This window comes from Adiantum capillus-veneris, chromosome 18, assembly GCF_014529385.1.
Source record: "Adiantum capillus-veneris isolate H3 chromosome 18, ASM1452938v2, whole genome shotgun sequence".
In the NCBI taxonomy this organism is placed as follows: domain Eukaryota; kingdom Viridiplantae; phylum Streptophyta; class Polypodiopsida; order Polypodiales; family Pteridaceae; genus Adiantum; species Adiantum capillus-veneris.
In genome coordinates, this window is record NC_140948.1 from 1,438,387 (window position 1) to 1,462,453 (window position 24,067).

The following is a 24,067-nucleotide window of genomic DNA, read 5'->3' on the forward strand; positions in this document are numbered from 1 at the left end:
AATAGTGAGATGGTTCATCATTCTTCTAGAATTTGATTTCATTGTAGTTTTGAAAAAGGGTACCACCCATCAAAGAGTAGATCATTTGTCAAGGATTGTTTCAGGAGAACCACCCAAGGGAGTAGATGATGACCTACCAGATGCACATCTGTTCTCCGTTGAAATGATACCTCAATGGTTGAAAAACATAGTATCATTGATGATCATAGCTCAAGTGGATTCACATATAGCACTTCTTGTTATAGTCACATTAATTGAGCAATCAGCTATGTATCAATTACTAGCTAGAAGGTTGTACGAAAGAAATCAAGATGGAATATTGCTTTTATGCATTAATCCTGAGGAAAAAAAACCAATACCTAAGTCAAGCACATATTACCATAGTAGGACTTCGCTTTGCGGAAGACCAAACTATGCGACGGATCTTGAGACTTGGAGTATTTTGGCCGACTATGAGGAGTGAAGTTCATTCTTTTGTGAAAAATTGGCCTCATTGTCAGAAACAAACACCCATACCTCATGTAACATTGTTCCAAATGTCGCATGTTCCTAGGTGGAGTAACTATCTAGTTACTTACTTATCGAGCCGAACATTCCCTGTGGATATGAGTAAACGCCGTCAAAGAGAAATTGAAACACAAGTAAGAGACTATGCTCTTATTGGAAACCAATTGTATCGGAGAGGTAAGGATCAACATTTGTGTCTTTGTGTAAATGAAGACGAATATATTCCCATAATAGAACAAGCACATGTTGGATTAGATGGAGGTCACTTTTCTAGTGAGACCACCATAGGAGCAATCTTAATGGCACGCATATGCTGGCCAACACTTTTTGCAGATACCAAGGAATATGTTATGTTTGAAGGTGTGATGCATGTCAACAAGCAAAAATGCCAACCCGTGTAGATAGCATGCCCTTGAGACCAATGATGGGGGCTAGAGCTTTCGCAAAATGGGGTATATATTTTGTTGGGCCAATACAGCCACCTGCTCATAGAACCCAAGATCAATATATCATTGTAGCTACAGACTATTTGACCAAGTGGGCCGAGGCTAAAGCAACTCAAAAGAATGATGCCAGAACCACCGCGGCATTCTTATATGAGTATGTGTTCACAAGATATGGACTGCCAATAAAAATTGTCAGTAATAAGGGAACTCATTTCCTCAATGAGGTAATCAAGTACCTACTTAATGAATTTATGGTCATCCATAACAAATCAGCTTCCTATCACCCACAAGCAAATGGACAGGCTGAGCATACGAATAAAATTCTTAGCTCGTTATTGACAAAAGTGGTTAGTTCAGGAAGGATAGATTGGGAAATGAATGTCCATGTTGCCCTATGGGCTTATCCAATTTCATTCAAAACAGGTTTAAATGCTACACCCTTTAACCTTGTTTATGGTGTTGATGTCATCCTGCCAATAGAATTTCTATTACCGACACTAAGGGTCGCTAAAGATCTTGAGTGGACAGGACATGAATTGTCAAAGAGACTTGAAGATTTAGAAAAGCTAGATAAGCAAAGGCTAACTACTGTAGCTCACATCTATACACAAAAGCGAAAACAAAAACAGTTTTTTGATTCCCATTTAATTACAAAATATTGAAAAAATGGGACTTAGTTTTAGTATATTCCCTTAAGCAACACATTTTCAAGTTTAAGAAAAAGAAAAACGGACCATTTATCATTGAAGATGTGTCTCCAAGTGGAGCAGTTAAGTTATCCACCCTCGATGGTGAACCAATGGCAAATGCAGTGTCAACAGATTATGAATGGTTTGGTGGAATGGACCTTCGCATCAAAGTACAACTCAACAATCATAGCACAAATGCATTGGTTGATACAGGAGCTCGAGTACATGCAGTCAATTATTCCACATACAAGAAAGAAACAAGTCAGTCATTGACAACAAGAATAGCGACTATCAAGGTAGACAACAAGAACCCAACACCAACATTGGGAGTAGTCAATTTAAATGTGATAGTACATGGATGTTCATGTCATCATCAATTTGTATGCTTGTCATATGAACACATGAATGAGACAATGATTCTTGGAATCCCATGGATGAGAACGTACAAGGAAGTACCAGATTGGGATGCCAACCAACTCAAACTATCACCTAAAGGCGGACAACTCATTGTTCCAAATGCATCAAGCAAAGAGGAATGGAAAGGAGATTACCAGGAGAGCAAACCATGAAGCAATCAATCTTCTCCATCCTATCGACAAGCAAATTCTACAAGTAGCATGCAAGTAGTCAGGAAAATTTGGGTACCAAAAGTACAGCTTAAGGACAAGCCGATTCAAATCTGGGTGCCCAAAACATCACATACAGTATCAAAGACGGTTCCAAAGCGTAAAGCACAACGAGAAGCACCTTTGAGCAGGGAACCTAAAACAAAATAGACTTGGAACAAAAAGGAGCCCTTATCTCCTCCAAAGACTGTAAAACCAGTCAAGCAATGGAGAGTTAAGCCTCAAAAGACTCAACCACACCATTCTGCACAAATCAAACCAAGCTATCAATGGCAGGTGTAAAATCTCAACAACAGTCACTAGTGATAAGAACAGCTCATGAAATCAGCATACCAGAGCATCCTGATGGTACAATCAAGCAAAGAGCACACACGCTACAAGCCTTGCTCTTTGGACGACAGCATCCGAAAACCTCGACATCGGAAACCCTTGAGTTAATTACTCAAGACCCAACTCTTGCACAACATAATGGTTTGAACTGCATTGATCTTCAAATCATGGTAGAGCCAACCACGGCTATGTATATACACGATTGTTCAACCCATGCACACAATCGTCCCGGAGTACGTCATCTAGGAGGGGTGGAAAGGAACTAAGCAATTAAAGGCAATGTTTGAAGTAGGAGAAAAAAGTTTGATGTTAACGTGTGATTTTTTGCAAAATTACCTAATAATTCCCTTATAATTCATCAACAGGGGAAGCTACTTGATAACATCTCTCTGACGAATGTAAATAGTGTATATACTGATAATTCTTAATAATTCCCTTATAATTCATCAACGGGGGAAGTTACTTGATAACATCTCCCTGACGAATGTAAATAGTGTATATACTGATAGTGTATTACCTAATAATTCCCTTATAATTCATCAACAGGGGAAGTTACTTGATAACATCTCCCTGACGAATGTAAATAGTGTATATACTGAGAGAAAATCATCAAAAAAATAGTCTTTTTTGGTTGTTTTCATCATTTTTCTTGATATTGGGATTTAAAAATTAAGAAACCCAACAAAAAACAATAAAGCCATGTTTTTCAATGGATTTTGTTAATTATTGGATTTGCACGTTGCTTTTTTAGTGCATTTTGTTATTTTCTTTGATTTTTTCAATAAATAGGTCAAAAATTAATAATAAATAGCAAACGAGCTCAGATGAAAAAACTGCAGGTACACTAATGATCAGAAGGACAAGGCAGACAGACACAAAAAATTTCAATCAAATCGGCATATGGAAGCGGGAAGCCTAAATTAGGCGGCCATACCTACTTTTGCAGAATTCTTGCAGAATGAGCTACAGGAATCCGATTGAGGAAATTTTTGAGTCTAACATATTTCACGGCTTAGTAGGACTAACGGGGGAATTTGGGAAAAAATGGTTCGGGAAGTCCGAGTATAGATACCCAAGGTAGGCTAAAATCACCTCATTTCCACTTGTCGCCTTTGGAGAGAGAGAGCTTTTTGACCTTCTTCGCACGTATTTTCAAGAGTCCATAGTCGCATGTTTACAGCGCCGTCTCACACAAGACATGAGGGGTAAGTTCTATACTTATCAATGATCCATTTTGTACGGCCGGTAGTTAGTCTAAACCCCAAGCCCTAGAATCTGAGCAGTGCATGAAGACCTACGACCAAAAATTGACCATAGCGGCCTATCAGCTCATCCAAATCCAATGAGACTTGAACTGTAGCATGAACTAACATAATAGAACACTTCTATATCAGCAGTTGACCATTCAGCAAGGGTCAAGAGGTGTCCCAAGTAGAAAAGCTAGGTTTTTTGTCAAATGCCAGAATTGGATTTTGACTCCATAGATAGCTTCTAGACTGGGTCTATACACAATGTATATGGTTGGTTTCATAAAATCAATCAAAACAAGCCCTCGGGAAGTAGAAAACAACTCGAAGGCAAGCATCAAATTTGACATATAAAGTCAAACTGACTCCAAATGGGCCAAGATTGGATGAGTTGCTTCAGGACAATGTAACGAACAAGTCCATGGCCTCAAAAGTGACTAACCAACTCCACAGGCCATGTAGTCACAAAAATCGGTGATTTCAGAGTCGACAAAGCATGAAGTGATGCCGGCAACACAAAATTTTACCAAATTCAATTTAGGACTTGTTTTAAGTGTATAGAATATGTTTAAGTCAAAATTTTCAAGTTTTGCAAGAAAAAGTTGACTACTGTAAATAATCGTGATTATTTACTTTTGCAATATTTTGGCTTGAAAATGATACCATCACTTCACCTATCACTTGTGCACACATATTACATGCCAAATTTGAAGTATGAGCCAAAATAATCTACTGAAACACGATGTAAATGACCCACACCTTGTAGTTCAAAGAACGGGGAGGGGACAGACTCCGAGCAAGCCCGAACTACGATGAGAATTTCCAGTCGTGCGAAGGCTCCCATCCATCTAGGCGTTGCTGACTCAAGAGGTGTGAGCCACTTTGCTGGTACTACGTCTGTGATGTTTTGACACGTGCTGTAAACCCCTCTCATGCCCTGAAGCTAGATTCTCTAAAGCTCCTTTGACAAGCCTGAAAACTGTAACCTGTCACCTAAAGTGCGTTTTGGACCCTTTGCCACGGGACCCCAAGAAACATGAGACCTACAACCAACCAAGTGGCCTCTCTGAGTGCTAACCATGGGGTTTCAAACAAGGGGTTGTCTCAGACGCTCCTCCGTGCAAGTAGGTTGATGCTTCTCCAGCATTTCCATAGCTGCTCCCAAGAATGGAGCAAAATCACAGCGAAACAGTCCTCCAGTCTCCTGCTCAGGCCAACTCTACACATCTCTATGAAAATCCATCTGGTCAAAGGTCGCTAGGGGCCTCCATCCTGAGGCACTCTAGCACTAAGCTACTGAAGCAAATACTCCTTCTAGGGTTCCTCCCCTCGAAGTAGTCCTCTGAAAACAAACTTCCCAAGAAGGGCTCTACTCTAATGTGCTAGGTCTATGATCCCTAACCCTCCCTGAGAACAAGAAAGAGTGATGACCTGCCATGCCACTTTGGCCCGGTCTATCAGGGTGTCACGTCCTGACCAAAGGAAGTTTCTGATCAGCCTCTCTACCTCGCTGATGCAAAACTCAAAAAGATACAACAAGAAGTGATGTATCACATAGTAGCCAACAACACCTGGTTGGCCACTACAACTCTGTTTGCCAAAGAAAGTCGTGCAGAGCTCCAATGTAACAACTTCCTCCTGATGGATAGGAGGAGGGGAGAAATCTGCTGCTCCGAAGACAAGTCCAAGCCAACCAGACAGCCCAAGTATGGAACTGCATTCCTTGGGGGAATCCATTTGAAACCCTCACCTAGCAGCCAATCAGGCGTAGGAGCAGTACCAACCGAGAAAGCCATTGTCTTTCTCCAATTGATCAATGCACCCGATGCACAACAAAAGGTCTCAAGAGCCTACTCACACCTGTGAAGGTTGGCCTCCTGGTCCCCCAAGTACAAGGCTGAGTCGTCAGTAAACTCAACATCCAGTAGCTCATCTCCCCGAATAGGGAGTGCTAAGCCACGTAGATCAACCTGGTGTGAAACCAGAAACCTACTCATCACCTCAGCATAGAACAAAAAGAGGAAGGGGGTAAGAGGGCAGCCCTATCCGACCAAACGTGTGAGCATGAAACGATCGCCTCTACCACCTGACAAAAGTACCTAACCATGTGCCCTCTGTAGAGAGCTGAGACACCTCTGATCCAAGCATCTCAAAAGCCCATTGTGCGTAAAGTGCCCTCCAAAAAACCCAACCAACTCTATTGTAGGGCTTCTCAAAATCTAGAAGAAGTATCACTAGATCCTCACCATGGAGGCGTGTGAGGGCAGATGCCTCCCAGAAAGTAAATATGTTGTCAAGGATACTGCACTCCCTGACAAAACCTATTTGTGTCGCATGTATGATGCTCTCTATAAGTGGCTGAATCCTCAAACTTAGAGCCTTGGCAATAATTTTGTAGGCTGAGTTGAGGATGGTGATGGGCCACCACTGTCGAATCTCATCCAAGGAGCCACCCTCCTTGGGAATGTTGGGGTAAAGCCCCATGTGGCCGGTTAGGCCAGGTGCCCGCCCACTATACTTATTCACTATGTACATAATAGAATAAGGGGGCTCACATGTAGAGAGTGAGTTTTAGCCCCTACAAACACAAGGTCTTCTCTTCTCCTCTCTTCTCCATTGCTGCACACACTCACACATGCTCTCGCTCTCGCACTTCAACTGGTATCAGAGCTTAGGGATTGGGAGTACCATTGGAGCTCAGTGGGGAGGCAAGTAGAGAAGCAGCAAAAACTGCAACACGTTTTTGCAGATCTATTTTGGCCTACCAAAACGTCTTTATTCTCATGTATCTTGACCGATTTTTTGTCCTCTTCAACTTTGCAGAAAAAGCTTTTCTCAAAATCTTCACCAATTTTGAGATACGTTGCTCAGACTGCCTGCACGTCTAGGGTACATAGTTGTAGATTTTTATAGATCTATTTTGACCTATAAAAACAGCACATTTCAGGTCCATTCTTGGTTTGCCCAACCTTTTTTACGTGTTCTACAACTTTGTAGAAGGAAGTTTCTGCAAATTCTGAGCGGTTTGGAAGATGGGCTAACAGGCTACTGCTGCAAGGTATTCAGAAAGTTGAAGAATATGTATGCCTACTATTGTGGTGATTTGCTATATTCAGAGAGCTCAAATTGAGTTCTTGTCATTCTCTTGTTTTGTGCATTGATGTTTTTCTATCAGTGAAGAGAGTGTGAGAGTGTGGGTTGATATGTTCAACACATTTATGCGCATACGTTGAGAAAGCTTTGTGGATGTATGCATTCTTGTGGACTCTCTGGATTCGAGAGTGGCTTCATCACAGGTTATGTGCATTGACTTATGCGATTGAGCAGATTTTGAAAAGTGTAATGCACGGATTTGCAAAGAGTTTTTGCAAGCATTTTTAGCATGATTGAGAGCTGAATTTTCAGCTGATTTGGATGCTCTCTGATACACATTTGGTACATTCTTGATGCTCGTTTATATTGCCATGTGGATGCACATGATGTGCGCTTTTCGGCGGATGGTATTCTTCACCTTGCAATGGCATATGTGGGCTGGTTTTCAACTATTTTGAGCATCAATTTGTGTCATATTTTGGTTGGTTTGTATCCAAGTTTATGCTAGTATATTCCTTGCTTGTAGAGTGCGGTTGATGCACTTTGTGTTTTGGATTACAGGATTGTTTTTCAAGTTTAAAGAGTTGAGACTTTCGGGCAGCTCATGTATGCTTGGGTGCGAATTTTGCGCATGATTTGCTCATGGTTTTGAGCATATTTATGGCATGCATGGTTATTACGGTTATTGTTTGTTTATGCGCATGGTTTGCAATCGTGTTTTGATTGCATGTGACACTCAGAGGTTGCTTTGCCATAGTGTTTTGGCATCACATTGTGAGAGTGTTTGCTCACCAGATTATGTCATTTGATATACATGTGGTAATCTCTTCAGGAGGGAGATTGTTGAGATAGTTTCATCGACTACCACATAGTGCTCTTGGATTAGAGCGAGGTTTTTGGCATCATTTGAGCAGTTTTGCTCACTTGTTCATTGCATTGATCGCCATATTTGCTGATACTTCTCTTAAATAGCTTATGCCATCTTATGTTAAATTATGAAAATACTTGGTGTATGAGTTAGCCAGGCTTTGGCTATTGTCAGTTGATCGACTTGTGCTTGGTCTTGTCACAAGTTATCGCCATGGATTTGGCATGTACATCATTGTCAGAGTTTGTGCTTTTCCATACAAAGTTTGATGGTTCAAACTTTGAGCATTGGAAAGAATGTATGCATGATGCATTGACTTAGTTAGGCCAAGTGTTTCCACTACACGGCATGGATGCTAGGCCAGAGTCTATGACTGACAATGAGTGGGAGGACTTGGATAAGCTTGCACGTTCGACGATCATGTTACACCTTGGTGAGTCTTTCTATTGCATTGGTTTGGATGCATGTATAGCTAGAGAGTTATGGCAAAGATTGTTTAATGCTTTTGGCACAAATGAGTCTAGAGAGATGCCTACAATCAATGGACGATCTTGCAGACATAGAGATGTTGTGTGCTAGCATTGTGGTCATACAAGGCATGTACGTAGGCATTGTTTTCAACTGATGAGACAGAGCAGGAGACAACACAAGAGGGATGCTATCACTTTGGATGATGTGGGAGCAGATGTAGTGTATGTGGCTATGCATGACGGAGATGTCGACTTTGCTTCCATGTTTACTCTTGACTTTCTTATGTCGGTTTTTGACGACACATTACCTTCGGATTGGATACTAGATGTGAGTGCTAGGTTTCATGTCATGCCGAGTCGTGAGTGGTTTAGCACATATGCTAGTGGTATGCTTGGACGTGTGTGTCTAGCTGATGGTTCAGTGCATGACATAGTTGGTTCAGGAGATGTTAGACTATCGTTACCGAGTGGTGCATCATACGTGTTGCGAGATGTACGCCATGTGCCAGGTTTGACGTAGAGCTTGATCTCTGTGAGTCACTTACGAGACAACGGATGCCAGGTAGTGATAGATAAGCACAGTTTCAGATTGCATTGTGGGCAGCTAGTCATAGCTAGAAGTGCTAGTGTTGGCACAATTGATGCGATATGAGTACGTCATGTCTGAGACGGCATAGTTTTTGTGAGTACGCAGCCATGCAAAGAGACGAGGCATGTCTCCTCTGCAGATAGGTTCCATGATGCTCCAATTTGTGAGCATGTTGAGCCAGCTGTGCAGATAGTTGTGCAGCATGGCATGTCATTTGTGGATACGATGATGGATATGGATGGCTTGAGTGTTGAGGATCCAGCCGTGATTCAATCATTCATGGATATGCTTAGGCCAGAGGCTGATGTATGTGAGTTAGAGCTAGGCATTGCTCTTACCACACAGGGTTCAGGACAGATAAATTCTCTTGGTGCACATGTGACATGCGATGGACACGAGGATGGATTCCAGGGATCGAAGTTCGGGTGTCAAGGTGATTTCCATGAGTGGAGTTCTGAGCCAGATTTGACTGAGATGGTTAGAGTGGCAGATATTTCTAGGATCACATTAGCATTTGGGAGTCTCATTTACGAGATACTCATCTCGAGACCCGATATTGCATTTGTGGTAGGTGCATTTTCAGTGGGAGCAGTTAGTCGTGCAGTGGCTGACGTTGGCTTTGATGAGGAGTATGGTGTCGATCGCTCTATACTTTCTCTATGATTAGAGTTGGATGCACATAGATTTAGTGAGCCAATGGGCCATGGCTGAGGTCATACTTGTGATGGCCTTGTATAGGTTTTGTACAGTTTTATTTTCTCTCTCATAGCCACATTGGCCTTTATGTGGGAGGTTGTTGGGGTAAAGCCCCATGTGGCTGGTTAGGCCAGGTGCCCACCCACTATACTTATTCATTATGTACATAATAGAATAAGGGGGCTCACATGTAGAGAGTGAGTTTTACCCCCTGCAAACACAAGGCCTTCTCTTCTCCTCTCTTCTCCATTGTTGCACACACTCACACACACTCTCGCTCGTGCACTTCAGGGAATAAGGTAGATTAGGCCCTCCCTCATGCTGTCAGGCATCTCTCCTATGTGTAGGATGTACTGAAAAGCGTTGCAGAGATCTGAGCTAAGCACGTCCCAGTACTCTAAGAAAAAGTTGGGAGTCAGAGCATCCTCACCTTGACATCTACCATGCTAAGGGCCACGTGGAGCTTCTCTAGTTGTAAAGGCAGCTCAAGACTCTAGCGCATCTCCTCAGTCTCACTAGACAAGGCATCTATGCCCACACCTACTCTCTACAAGCATCCTGGTGCTCTAATTAAGGCTCTCCTGACAACAGGTCACGGTAAAAGTTTTTGGCAATAGCATGCATGTCCTCTAGTTCTGAAGCAACTAATCTATCATGCCTCCTCAACTGGCTGATGACCTCGTCATGTGCCTTCCTTGTGCCTCCCGGGGTTTCACTTTTTCAAAGAAATCCCCTGTCACTCTATCACCCACCTGGGTCCACTGAGATGCATGTCGATGAAAAGAAAACTCCCGGTGCCTCTCCTCTAAGCTGGCAAGCTTCTGGTGAGCTTGCTGTAAACTGCTCCTCCAACCAAGGACTATTTGGATGTTGCTCCTACATCCTCTGCAGGGAAGAACACCTTGTCGAAGACGTTGCTCCTCCTCTCTCATTGCAGCCAAGCCAGTTGTAGACTCCATGAGAAATAGCCAACTAAGCTAAGCAAGTCCAGAGGCCACTCTATCAGCAGGAGAGTCCTGCAAGTCTAAGCCCTCTATCCAAAGAGACACCACTCGCTCTCTGAGCGCATAGTCCAACAAGAACCTCTCAGGTATATGAAGCATCATGCTCCCCGTCCTTTGTGTATCTTTCATTGTGAGGATCATTGTTGCATGGTCTGAAAAAGAAGTCCCAAGCAGAATGCAAACCGACCCACCCAAGTCATAGAAGTGGTCACTAGTGTAGAAGCGATCTATCCAAGATAAATTCACTCCTCACTCTACGGTCCTAACAAGAGAAGGCCAGGCTATCAGGTGGCCTCACAAAGCTAGAATGTCGCCACACATTTGAAACCCACAGAGTCATACATAACCTCTCCCAAGCTGCCAACTCAACTCCAAGCACAGTAGTATGGCTACCTCCAATCCTATCAGCGGGGTCCTCCAACATGTTGAAGTCTCTCCCAATGCACCATTGCTCTGCCTGTGATAGAGACTCTACAATGTGAGCCCAAAACTTTGTACGTGCACTCACCACATTGGGCACGTAGATGTTCAAGAAGCCCATGAGCAACCCTGCACCTGCATAGTAATCCACTAAGCCCTGCCTGGCACAATAATCCCTCTGCTCACAATGACCTGCTACAAAGAGTCCGCAATATTCATACATACCCCACCCTGGATGCCTCCAAGTCCACATGCAGTTGACCAAAACATCTCATAGCGACCGCACAAAATTTGGCCACATCATCGAATGCGGCTCTCACAAAGATGATGCTCCTGTAGCATAAGAATGTCAATATCACCACCTACAAGGCATCTCTGCACTCCTGATGCAGTGGTACCACCTTGGGGAGGGGGTGTGTGTCACAAAAAAGAACTCGCAAAGGAACCTGCGGCCTTGGCCACAACTAAGGCTATAGTGTGCAGAGACTCCAGAATTGTCCCGAACATGGAACCAATCCTTGGGAGGAGAGGGAGTTACTCTCGCCTCAGGCCTGGGAAACATACCAAAATTGGTACTCTACCTCCTCCTCGAGCACATTTATAGGAGAGTCAAAACCATGATTCCAACATCGAAAGTAAGCTCGAGCTGCTCCGATGACAAGTGGGCTCATCAAAATCACCTTGTCCATCATATCTATAGACTCAAACTCTACCTAGTAGTACCCTCTCCCGAGGATCTGGACATTGGTGATCTTGCCCACATCAGAGAGAAGATGGGCCTGTAGTATATCCTAAACCTCGCCCCAACTAGGTTGAGTGCCAATGATCTTACAGATAATTTAAGTGGCTTGCAAGCACTCCACTTCAACCATCAAGCTCGCTTGCTCTTCTAGTGAAAGAGAAAGTCAAAGGGTAGGCTCCGCTGTGTCGGGTGAGGGGGCTACAGTGGAGTCCCTCTGAGGTGGAGCAGAAGCCGCCATTCTGTGGCTATTGCTGAGTTAAGAAAGACAAACGTGGTGCGAAACTCCTAGAAGGCTGAAAAGACAAACTCTTCCGAGCTAAGAAGTGGGATGGGGGGGGGGGGGTGTTGGGCAAGTAGCAACGCAAGGTAGGGGCGGGCGGGCTGAGGCGCGAGGGGCTAGGGCAAGCGCGCTATGAACTGGCTACGCGGTGTTGGGATGGTAGCGGGTTGTACAGGGCAACGCAGCGCGAGGGAGGATGGGGGGGGGGGGGGGGGGGGGAGGGAGCGATGGTGAGAGAGAGGGTGTGCAGGTGCGTGTGCAGGAGAGGGTGCGAGGGCAGCAATAGCGAGATGACTACTAGACCAGTGTTGACTTTTTTGGACTTGCAAAAGTCATTTGACGTTTATTGTGATGCTTGTGGTCATAGTTTAGGAACGGTCTTAATGCAAGAAGGCCATGTGATTGCCTATGAAAGTCGATTGTTTTCAAGGCCAAAATTGACAGCACAAATTTATGAGAAAGAGCTTTTGGCAATGATCCATGCTCTCAGTGGAGACATTACCTACTCGGAGCTGATTTTACCATCTTAATTGATCATCAGATATTACGCTACTTCTTGTCACAGAAGCAGCTTTCAAAAAAGAAGATGCGGTGGGCTAACATCTTGTCCTAGTTTCACTTCCAGATTGTCCATGTTCAGGGACAAAAAACTTGGTGGTAGATGCTTTGTCTCAAAAGCTGTTAGTCTTGGCTATTTCCACTATTCATCATAGAAGATTCAAGGACATGGTCAATCAGTACGCCACAGATCCGGATTTTCGCGATGTATTCATTCAGGAATAGAGAATGGGGAGGAAGTAGCGGGATACTCCATACGGGATGGCTACTTGATGAAGAAAACAATATTGTGTGTCCCACAGTCGTTGAGGGAAAAGGTTTTGATTGAGTACCATTGTACACCTTTTATGGGTCACCGCGGCATCGACACCACCTTCAAAGGTGTGGTGCGTTACTTCTTTTGGCCGAGACTCAAGAAAGATGTGGACGAATTGGTTCGTAGATGTTTAGTATGCCAGAAGGTTAAGTTTGACAGGCATCAGGCACAGGGATTACTACAGCCTTTACCCATTCCCACACGCCCCTGGGAAAGTATTGCAATGGATTTAGGTTGTTTATACTAACTAGCAAAAACAATATGCTAATTATCATATCATGTATGCTAATTAGCATACCCACAGTAGCTAATTAGAATACTTTCTAATTAGCATACTGCACATTTTTGTTTGTGCTAACTTCCACTCATAGCATACCATAGAATTCTAATTAGCATATACAGTATACAAGAAGCTGCCATGTTTTCTCCTTGAAACCAGCAATGGTATGCTAATTAGCATACATCGTATGCTAATTAGCATTCCTTCAATTAGCATAGTATGGATTTTTGTTTTTTCTAACTTCCACTCACAGCACAGTATGCTAATTAGCATACACAATATATAGAAAGCTGTTATCCCTTCTTGAAACCATCATACAATATGCTAATTAGCATACATGGTATGCTTATTAGCATACACAGTATACATAGAGTTGTTATCTCTTCTCCTTAAAACTAGCAAAGGTATGCTAATTAGCATATTGTCTATGCCTATTGGCATAGACAATATTCTAATTAGCATACCTTCAATTGGCATATTATACATTTTTTTTTGTGCTAACTTCCACTCAGTATAGTATGCTAATTAGCATACACACTATACAGAAAGTTGTCATCCCTTCTCCTTGAAACCAGCAAAACTATGCTAATTAGCATATTGTTAATGCCAGTTAACTATGCTAATTAGCATACCCACAAAATGCCAACTGGCATAAACAATATGCTAATTAGCATACACAGGATGCAGAGACCTGTCATCTCTTCTCCTTAAATCCAGCAAAGATATGCTTATTAGCATATTGTTTATGCCAACTGGCATAAATAACACACAGTATACAGAAATTTGTTATCTCTTCTCCTTAAAACCAGCAAAGGTATGCTAATTAGCATATTGTTTATGCCAACTGGCATAAACGGTATGCTAATTAGAATACACATTGAACTAAAAGTTGCCATCTCTTCTCCTTGAAACCAGCAAAGGTATGCTAATTATCATACACAGTATACAGAAAGTTGCCATCTCTTCTCTCCTAAACCAGCAAGAGTATGCTAATTAGCATATTGTTTATGCCTGTTGGCATAAATAGTATGCTAATTAGCATTCCACTCACAGCATAGTATACTAATCAGCATACACAATATACAAAAATCTGTCATCTCTTCTTCTTGAAAACCAAACTTTATTGTTTATGCTAACTAGCATATATAAGTTTATGCTAATCAACATAAACAATATACTAATTAGTATTATCATACAGAGTATACAGGAAGGTGTCATCTCTTCACCTTGAAAACCGACAAAAGGTATGCTAATTAGCACACTGTTTATGCTAACTACCATAAACAGTATGCTAATTAGCATACCATTTATGCTAACTATCATACCCACAAAACACAATTAGCATACCTTCTTATTATCATATCGTGTAAGCCATTGGCCTTCTTTGTACACATCTTTTAAAACCCTCATGCCTTTCTTATAAGCTAGGTATTAAGAGATAGATCGAATGGGCGTCCACCTGGCCGGACACGTAGTCGGACACCACATTTATAGTCAATTATTTTGTCAATCTACTGTAGTGATAATCTGTGTAAATCCTAATTCCAGAGTAGCAGTCAATTCCCTAAGTTGTAATTCTATCATGACAATTGTTAAGGTACATGTGAGTCGGCCATTGGCCATTTAGGAATCCATAGGTATAAAGGTTAATAACCTTAATGTGAAAGGGAAGCTTATCTTTAGAGAAGAAAGGCTCTAGAAACGTACGCTCAAGCTACGAGCTGCTCCAGCTTGTAATCGACTTTACTAATGATTGGGTAATCCGTTTTCAAATCCAAAACTTGCATTGTGTTCCTCTCTCTTTGCTCTTTCAATTAAGTGTAAGCATTGTTAGTTTTGTTGTGTTTGGCGACTACACGTCTGTGAGCCTTAATTGCAGATTTGAGTGCTTAAATCACTATTTTTAGTAATTTTGACCATAGGAGAGTGTTCGTAGACCATAGGGCAACATTTCTGGTATGTTCTGTTGAAGGTTTCAAGACCTTTTTCATGATGGATCGTGATTTTGGTACCTTGTTGGATTGCGACCATACTTGGTATGATAGTGCCCCTAGGTGTCCTAGACCTCCTCCTAAAGTTTCATTGCATTTTGAGTCTGTTCAACTGCCGAAATGGCGTGATGACCTAAACTTGTGAGAAAGGATATAGGTAGATTTCCATGATTATGGAGTGTTGGTTTGCTTGTAGAGTTGTTGTGTTTTCTTGTTAAGGTTCACTTCTTGATATTGACGATTTCAAAGAGTGTTCGTGCCCCATCCGAGTCACTTCCCCGAGTATTGACATTATGTTAGTACCAAAAATCTATGTTGCAGACATTTGTCGCGGCGCCAATGTTACTGGGTCGCCGTGACGGACGTCTGCAGCATAGCTTTTTCGTACTAACATAATGTCAATACTCAGGGAAGTGACTCAGATGGGGCACGGAGACTCTTTGAGATTTTCAATCTCAAGAAGTGAACCTTAACAAGCAAACACACTAGCTCAACAAGCAAACCAACACTCAAATATCAAGGAAGTCTACCTATGTCCTTTCTCACAGCTCTAGGTCATCACGCCATTTCAGCACTCGAATGGACTCGAAATGCAAAAAAACTTTAGGAGGAGGTTTAGGACACCTAGGGGCACTATCCTACCAAGTCTGGTCCCAATCCAACAAGGTACCAAAATCACGATCCATCATGAAAAATGTCCTGAAAACTACAACAAAACTATCCAGAAAGGTCGCCTTATGGTCTAGGAACACTCTCCTATGGTCAAAACGACTAAAAACAATGATTTAAGCACTCAAATCTAATGATTAGGCTCACTAACACATAGTCACGAACATCAACAAAGATGACAATGTTTACACTTGAATGAAAGAGCAAAGAGAGAGGAACACAATGCAAGTTTTGGAATTGAAAAGTAATTACCCAATCATTAGAAAAGTTGATTACAAATTGGAGCTGCTTCATAGTTGGAGCTGCTTCGTAGTTGGAGTGTACGTTTTCAGAGCTCCCTTCTTCTCTCAAGATAAGCCTTCTTTTCACATTAAAGTTATTGACTTTTATACCTAGGGAATTCTAAATGGCTAGTGGCTGGTTCACATGGACCTTTACAATTGTCATGATAGAATTACAACTCAAAGAATCGACTGCTACTCTAGAATCGAGATTTACATAGAGTATCATTACACTAGTTTGGCAAAATAATAGACTACAAATGTGTTGTCCGGCTACGTGTCTGACCAGGTGGGTGCCCGTTCAATCTGTCTCTTAACACTCTCCCCTTCCTAATTTGTGTCGTCCCTTGACACAACCTTGTGCAGTCTTGTCATAGGGTTGTCTTCAGCTTTGTCTTCAAGGTTGGACTTTAGCTTTGTCTTCAGCTTGGGAAGTGCTCTGTTGTTGATGATTCTCCCCCCTTCCTTGAGTGATTCATATATGCCATGTTGTTGATACGTGATAGATATGAATCACTCAAGAAAGGGGGGAGCGGCATCAATGACAAAGCACTTCCCAAGCTGAAGACCAACCTTGTAGACAAATCTAAAGACAACCCTATGACAAGATTGCATGAGGTCGTGTCAAAGGATGACACGAATTAGGAAGGGGGAATTGTTAAGAGACAGATTGAAAGGGCGTCCACCTGGCTGGACATGTAGCCGGTCACCACATTTATAGTCAATTATTTTGTCGAGCTACTATAGTGATACTCTGTGTAAATCCTAATTCTAGAGTAGTAGTCAATTCCCTGAGTTGTAATTATGTCATGACAATTGTAAAGGTACACGTGAGTTGGCCACTGGCCATTTAGAAATCCCTAGGTATAAAGGTCAATAACCTTAATGTGAAAGGGAGGCTTATCTTTAGAGAAGAAAGAGCTTTGTTGTACGTATGCTCAAGCTACAAAGCTGCTCCAACTTGTAATCATAGCAACTAATGATTGGGTAATCCGTTTTCAATTCCAAAATGTGCATTGTGATCCTCTCTCTTTGCTCTTTCATTCTAGTGTAAGCATTGTCAGTTTTGTTGTGGTTCGCTACACTTTAGTGACCCTTAATTGCAGATTTGAGTGCTTAAATCATTGTTTATAGTCGTTTCGACCATAGGATAGTGTTCTTATACCATAGGGCAACATTTTTGGTATGTTCTGTTGCAATTTTTAGGACCTTTTTCACGATGGATCATGATTTTGGTACCTTGTTGGATGGCAACCAGACTTGCTAGGATAGTGCCCTTAGGTGTCCTAGACCTCCTCCTAAAGTTTTGTTGCATTTCAAGTCCGTTAGAGTGTCGAAATGGCGTGATGACCTAGAGCTGTGATTGAGAAAGGACATAGGAAAATTTCCCTGATCTTTGAGTGTTGGTTTGCTTGTTGAGCTAGTGTGTTTGCTTGTTAAGGTTCACTTCTTGAGATTAATGATCTCAAAGAGTCTTCGTGCCCCATCCGAGTCACTTCCCTAAGTATTGACATTATGTTAGTACCTAAAAGCTATGCTACACACGTCCGTCGCGATGACCCGCAAACACTGGGTGTGCCTTCTTTTACAGTTTTCATTTATATTTGTGGGCTACTTGCCCAAACCATATGGAGTTCTGCTGTAAAAAGCGTAAATTGTAAGACACCAAAGGAGGCGGACTTTGAGCTTGTTTGATCACCTCTCTAGAGTTCTATATTTTCTTCATGATCTTAGATCCTCTAGGTTTAATGAGATAGGTTGTACAAATGATCTCTCTTAAACTGAGACCCCTCTATGATAGACACCAAAGCCATGTATACACAAAGCACACAAGAGACACAAGATACCCAATTTTTTAATAAAATTGCATTATCTCCGAGCAAGAAGTATATTGAAGATGCAGTGATTACAACTTAAAAGCTGAAGGGCATGCTATTATATATTGCTTCATAGCTTTCTAGGTTGATTGTGTACACATGCCATCTTCTTGGAATGTGCTCCATGGGTATTTTGATACATCGTACTAGATGTGAAAGTATGTGGACGATGGGCTGCTTGTGGTCTAGGTTGAAGGTGTATGCATCCAATTGCTCATAATACAGACCTTACGCAACATATGAGCCTCTATCAATTACATTGCCCTACTCATTGAGGTACCCCTTCTCCACCTTCTCTTTTGCTACAACACACTTGACCAGGTAGATATCCGCATCCTTGACGTTGGTCAAAGCATCTGGATTTACAGCAAATGTGTCACCAACACATAGAGCGCTACTCAACACATCATGATATGGTGTTGGAGGTTGAAGGATGGTTCCCTCATCATTCTGATTTTTCACATGGACGATACACTCATAGCCGGCAAGTCCAAAGATGAGATTGCACTTCTCAAGGATGCCTTAAGAAAACAATTTTCTCAAGGATGCACATCACTTTCTTTGTATGCATATCAAGAGAGACTGCAAAGGTTGTATACTTGAACTTTCATAGGAAGAGTATGTTCACAAGGTCTTGCAAAATTTTAATATGCAAGGGGGGAAAGCATTGAGTGCCCCAATGGTTGCATACAAAAAACTTAGCAAGCATGATTGTCCTAAATTGGATGCTGAAAAGGCAAAGACGACAAAGGTCCCGTATTCTTCGACAGTTGGCAGTCTCATGTTTTCCATGGTTAGCACACAGACATGCATTGCATATGCAGCAGGAGTGGTCAATATGTATATAAAAAATCCAGGTAGAAAGCATTGGGAAGTAGTGATGCACATCTTGAGATACATCAAGGAATCAGCCAGCAAGTGCCTACGCTTTGGGAATAGTGATGCATCCATAGTTTGATATTGTGATTAAAATTGTGCGGATTGTGTCGACACTAGGAGATCCACATCTGGCTATGTTTTCTAGTTTACTGGAGCGGCGGTCTCATGGAGATCATGTCTCTAGATTTTCACTTTGTCTTCCACCATTGAGGCAGACTATGTTGTAGTTTCCAGTTCTAGTAAGGAAGCTATGGGATTATCTCGTCTAGTGGGAGACCTTGGTATTCACCAAACTCTAGTCCTACATTACAACAGTCAGAGTGCGATTGCGTTAGCAAAGAACCCCATGTTTCACTCCAAGTCAAAACACATAGAGGTCAAGTATCATGTGGTACAGGATATTTTGGCTAGCAAACGCATTGAACTAGATAAAGTTCACACGGATGAAAACCCAGTTGATTCTCTAACGAAGAGCTTAGCCTCTGAGCCGCTCACACATTGCATAGCGATGATGGGCAAAGGGTAAAGCTATGGTCATGCTTCACGTTAGTACAATTGTACATAATAGCCCCTACATTCTTTGGACCCTTGGGCCACGTTGGCTTTTAAGTGGGCGATTGTTAGGTTTTAGGTCTCATGGTCGGTTTTGGTTGGCGGGCGCCTGCCCACTTACATTATTTTCTTATAATGGAAATACAAAGTTTAGAGTCATTTCTCTCATGTTCTCCACCCAATACTGTGCATTGCTTCTACTTCCCCCTTCTCTCCTTCCCTCTCTTGCATCCTGCACTCACCGCATCTCCATCCTCACAGAAGAAGTGCACCACATTTGAGTAGGTCACTAGGAAGTGTTGTATCTAGTTGACAGTCCTAAAACCTATGGAGGGGCAATCAAAGACAAGGACACCACTACCAGTAGTGCCTCTTCAACCATCAGCGAGTCATCAACAAAATGCAGTGCTCCTTCTTCAATCACATCAAATGTATAAGAAGTGATCAAAGAAATGATCCGAAAGATGAATCAGACATATCCACAAAATTCAAATCTACGACAACAACTACCAAAAGCAACAAATGTACCGAGTTCATTGAAGTGGTGTACAATAGAGTAGAAATACATCAACCATGAGACGAACGAGTATTTTTACAACAAATATTGTGGCCCTGTGGACCTCCAGGGGTGCAACCTTTACCACCACCACCAAGGTACTAGGTAGGACCAAACAATGTAGCACAAGGGGGAGACAAGCCACAATCTGTGTTAGACCAACAACCCCCTTTGACTCAAGACAATAGGGCTATTGTTAGATACACAATTCACTTGTCTCCCTAGGATGTATAAGACATAACATTGCTCTATGAAGTAGATTTCCATTTGGTTGTTGTTTGGCATACACCTCTCTCACTATATGAATCTTTGTAGAAAAATTGGTGCTAGCCCTTTGTGCTACAAATTTAATAGCTTTATTGGAGACGTATTTTTTGCATTGTCGTTGCTTCAAAATGGTTTTTGTCTATTAAAGTGATTTGGGCATATCTTCTTGCACTTCTTGAAGTTGAGTGGCTTGCCTTGAGACCAAGATTCGTCCTCTTTGATGCTGGCAATAGCTACAAGGTTCTCCTCTTTTCCATATCGCTCTCCATTAGGAAGAGAATGGGTTGTAGGAGGGCCTCTTTATCTTGAAGTTTAAGGGAGTCAAAGCTCTAGTATTAAGAAAACAATCAAAGGAAAAATTTTGAATTCAAACAAGCAAAATGGTTAGTTTATTTGAATTAAAATTTTCTCCCCAAAATGAAACTTAAAATCTAGCAAGAAAAACCATATCATGTAACATATCTATGGCAAGAGCTTGGCGTGTAGATTACAGATCTATACTCTCCGCTAGAATCAGATATCATATGTAGGAGTTATGGAAGACCAAAAATCATAAAGTTATCTACCCTCCTTATTGGGGAAAAAAGTGCATCCTTTGACCATTCTTACACCTATCTTACACACCCACCATTCTTGCACACATGGCGTACACCTATTTTTCAAAATCTTAATCACCTCCATAATCTCATGGCAAATAAAGAGGCCCCCATCCTCTTCCTAGTGTCTCTTCTTTAAATATTACCTGAGCTTTAATGTGGTTGATTTCTTCTACCATATCTGCAAATCAAGCGAACATGTCATGATTAGAAAGCTTGGGGGCAAAGCTAATAAGTTATCACTTTGAAACCACTTATTCAATTATATATACCATCATGTTGCAAGAAAGAGATAGAATAACTCAATCACTTTTGAAATTTATATTTTCCACTAGAAATGAGACAAAAATTGAATCGTCGCTTTAATCATCAATCGGTCGTAGACCAGTCATTACAATGTTGTAACCCATTATAGGGGCACTGTTGAGAGAGAGAGAGAGAGAGAGAGAGAGAGAGAGAGAGAGAGAGAGAGAGAGAGAGAGAGAGAGAGAGAGAGAGAGAGAGAGAGAGAGAGAGAGAGAGAGAGAGAGAGAGAGAGAGAGATCAAAAGCACTAGGCCGAGTTGAGGGATTATTTTGGTTGCCACTTGGGTAAGTACATTCCTAAAAAAATCCCTTTTGTTTTGCTCATGGGGCATTGACATGCACTTTAAGAGCCGTTTGCAAGCTCTTTATAAGTATGGCCCATGGAAAAAATGCCCATGACTTTAGTCCAGGGGGGATTAGTAAATATACATATGGGGCAACCCATGGAAAATCTCTCTTTCTTTTTTTGTGGTTTCTATCTGCAAATAGTGGAGAGGAGGAAAGTGGGCCGTAGTTTTTGTCTTTTTCCATGACCCCGAATCCACAATACCTGCATAGACACCCTTTTGGCCAAAATGGAGCATCATGATGTGAGAGTGTATATCATTGTGGAGGTACTTATGCGCATGTAGATACTTCAAGGTTTGAAGAAGAGAATTATTAATTTGCAAAATTTTATTTTGGAACAAATCTATTGTTTCTTTACTGGTTACGTAATCGTGAATGGCACAAACCATGGCAAGTGGATAAATGATTCCACGATGGGCGATGTTCAAAATTGTATCTTTATCTTTAACCTATTCATCCATTGTGGTTCCATGCAAGTGGACTTTGAAAATATTTGCAGCATGACAATGGTAGTATCCGGAAAAAGATGTAAAACATGGAGAAGCTATGAGTGGTATAAAGTGATAGTTGCACTGGCAGCAGGCTCTGCTCTGATGGTGGCTTCTGGATCTTTGAAAACATTAGAAGAGTTAGCTTCCACTCTTGCACACTTTGCTAATCTTTCAAGCTTCTCCTTGCTCTTGAACTCAGTATACAACTGTTGCACAAGATGTATGCAAGTAGCTATGCTCGGTAAGTAGTAATATCAGAATTTTTTAGCTCCTCAAAAGTCTTTGTAATCTACCCAATAGTCTACTTGACCATGTTCAATAATGAACATGATGTCATGAGTGATATGTCAGATGTAGAGGGCACAAATACGATATGGAGTTGTTAAGTATGGAGCCTGATTTACCCTTGTAATTTTCTGTGGTAAAAGCGCACATTTGTAAGGCCCCCATTATGAGGAGAAGCCATAATGCATGAAGGAAAATCACTCAGCGGAAACCAAAATTTTCACGGACAATAATCATGGGCAACTTTAAAGGCCGCCCCCGAGACTTTTTTTCGCCGGAATATTCTTTTTTGCCGGAATATTATGGCCGGATGGCGGCCAGAAAGTGGTCGGAAAACAACCGGTCGGTTGGCCGGTGGTCGGAAGTCAATGGCCGGTGGCCGGTGGCCGAATTCAAAAGCGGACTTGTCTTCTCAAGGGCGGCCACACATGGGCGGATTGGAGGGTCCGATTTGGACTTATTCGCACAAGGGCGGCTACACATGGCTGTCTCTCATAAGAGAGGGCAGCCCTTTTGGCCTATAAAAGGAGGCCATTTCTACACACATTTCATAGTGTGAAGTTGATGCAACAAAGTGAGTGTGAGGTGGTGAGAGTGAAGCAAAGCGGGAGCTCCATTAAGGGTATAATCCCTTTGTAAACTACTTCTTGTTTTGAAGTACTAAAGCCATTGAGTGGCTGCTTTCCCGTGGACGTAGCCCACATTGGGTGAACCACGTATATCGTGTGTACTCTCTCTCTCTCTCTCTCTCTACTCTATAATCTCGTGTATAGAAATCTGTCTCTCTTCATTAAGTAATCTACTCAATTATCTATTTAGCTACGTCTTATTTCCTAACAACTGGTATCAGAGCAAGGTTTGCTCGTAGCTAAATTATCTCAAGGAAAGTATTCCTTGAATTGAGTGGGAGTTATGGCGGAGGAAGGGAAGCTCAAGATTGAGAAGTTCAACGGCAAAAAACTACCAACATTGGAAGATGCAGATTGAAGACTATCTCTACCAGAAGGACCTCTATTTGCCAGTAGGCGGTCTTGCGAAGAAGCCCACAACAATGGCAGATGAAGCATGGATTGTCCTTGATCGAAAGGCACTGGGAACAATCTGGTTAAGGTTGGCGTCAACGGTGGCCTTCAATGTTTCGGAGATGAAGACCAGGGAGGACTTGATGAAGTCACTTGATGACTTCTACGAGAAACCATCGGCATCCAATAAGGTATTTCTTATGAAGCGCTTGTTCAATCTAAAGATGGCAGAGAATGGTTCAGTTGCAGAACACCTAAATGACTTTAACACAAACATAAGTCAACTTCGATCAGTGAAAATCAATTTCGATGATGAAGTGCAGGCTCTCCTTATACTATCATCTCTACTGGATAGTTGCGACAGCCTTGTGATGGCTGTAAGTAATTCTATCTCTGGCACAAATACTCTTAAGTTTGATGATGTTGTGGGTGTTCTCCTAAGCGAGGAAATGCGAAGGAGAAGCATAGGAGAATCATCAAGTGCTGCACTATCAGTGGAAACAAGAGGAAGGCCTAAGGAGAGGTTCAAAAAGCAAAAGGGTCGTGATCGCTCAAGGCGGAGCAAGTCACGTACAAAGTCAGTTCTTGAATGTTGGAACTGCGGCAAGAAGGGCCACGTCAAGAAGGATTGTTGGTCCAAGAACAAGAAGAAGACAGATTCTCCAGACAACAAGCCAACATCGGAGGCCAATGTGGCAGGTAAAGTAGAGCAAGATGCTCTAATTCTCTCATTAGACAATGTGTCTAATTCCTGGATAGTAGATTCCGGGGCTTCATTCCATGCAAC

At 42.0% G+C, this 24,067-nt stretch overlaps 1 protein-coding gene across 1 annotated transcript; it reads left to right on the plus strand.

The window, feature by feature from the left end:
- The first annotated feature begins 892 nt into the window (after positions 1-892).
- On the plus strand, positions 893-9,528 carry LOC147435134 (uncharacterized). The gene is made up of 5 exons (XM_086488926.1): positions 893-1,543; positions 6,843-6,926; positions 8,971-9,129; positions 9,211-9,298; positions 9,356-9,528. Exons 1-5 carry the CDS (start codon positions 893-895, stop codon positions 9,526-9,528), a joined length of 1,155 nt encoding a protein of 384 aa, XP_086345052.1.
- The last annotated feature ends 14,539 nt before the right edge of the window (positions 9,529-24,067 follow it).

Bases quoted from the DNA above. Each gene is read 5' to 3' on its own strand.
- LOC147435134 (XM_086488926.1), top strand. From the start codon at position 893: ATGCCAACCCGTGTAGATAGCATGCCCTTGAGACCAATGATGGGGGCT. The intron at 1,544-6,842 runs GTAGCTCACATC...ACAACTTTGTAG, and splicing joins ATAAGCAAAGGCTAACTACT to AAGGAAGTTTCTGCAAATTC. The intron at 6,927-8,970 runs GTATGCCTACTA...GTGAGTACGCAG, and splicing joins TTCAGAAAGTTGAAGAATAT to CCATGCAAAGAGACGAGGCA.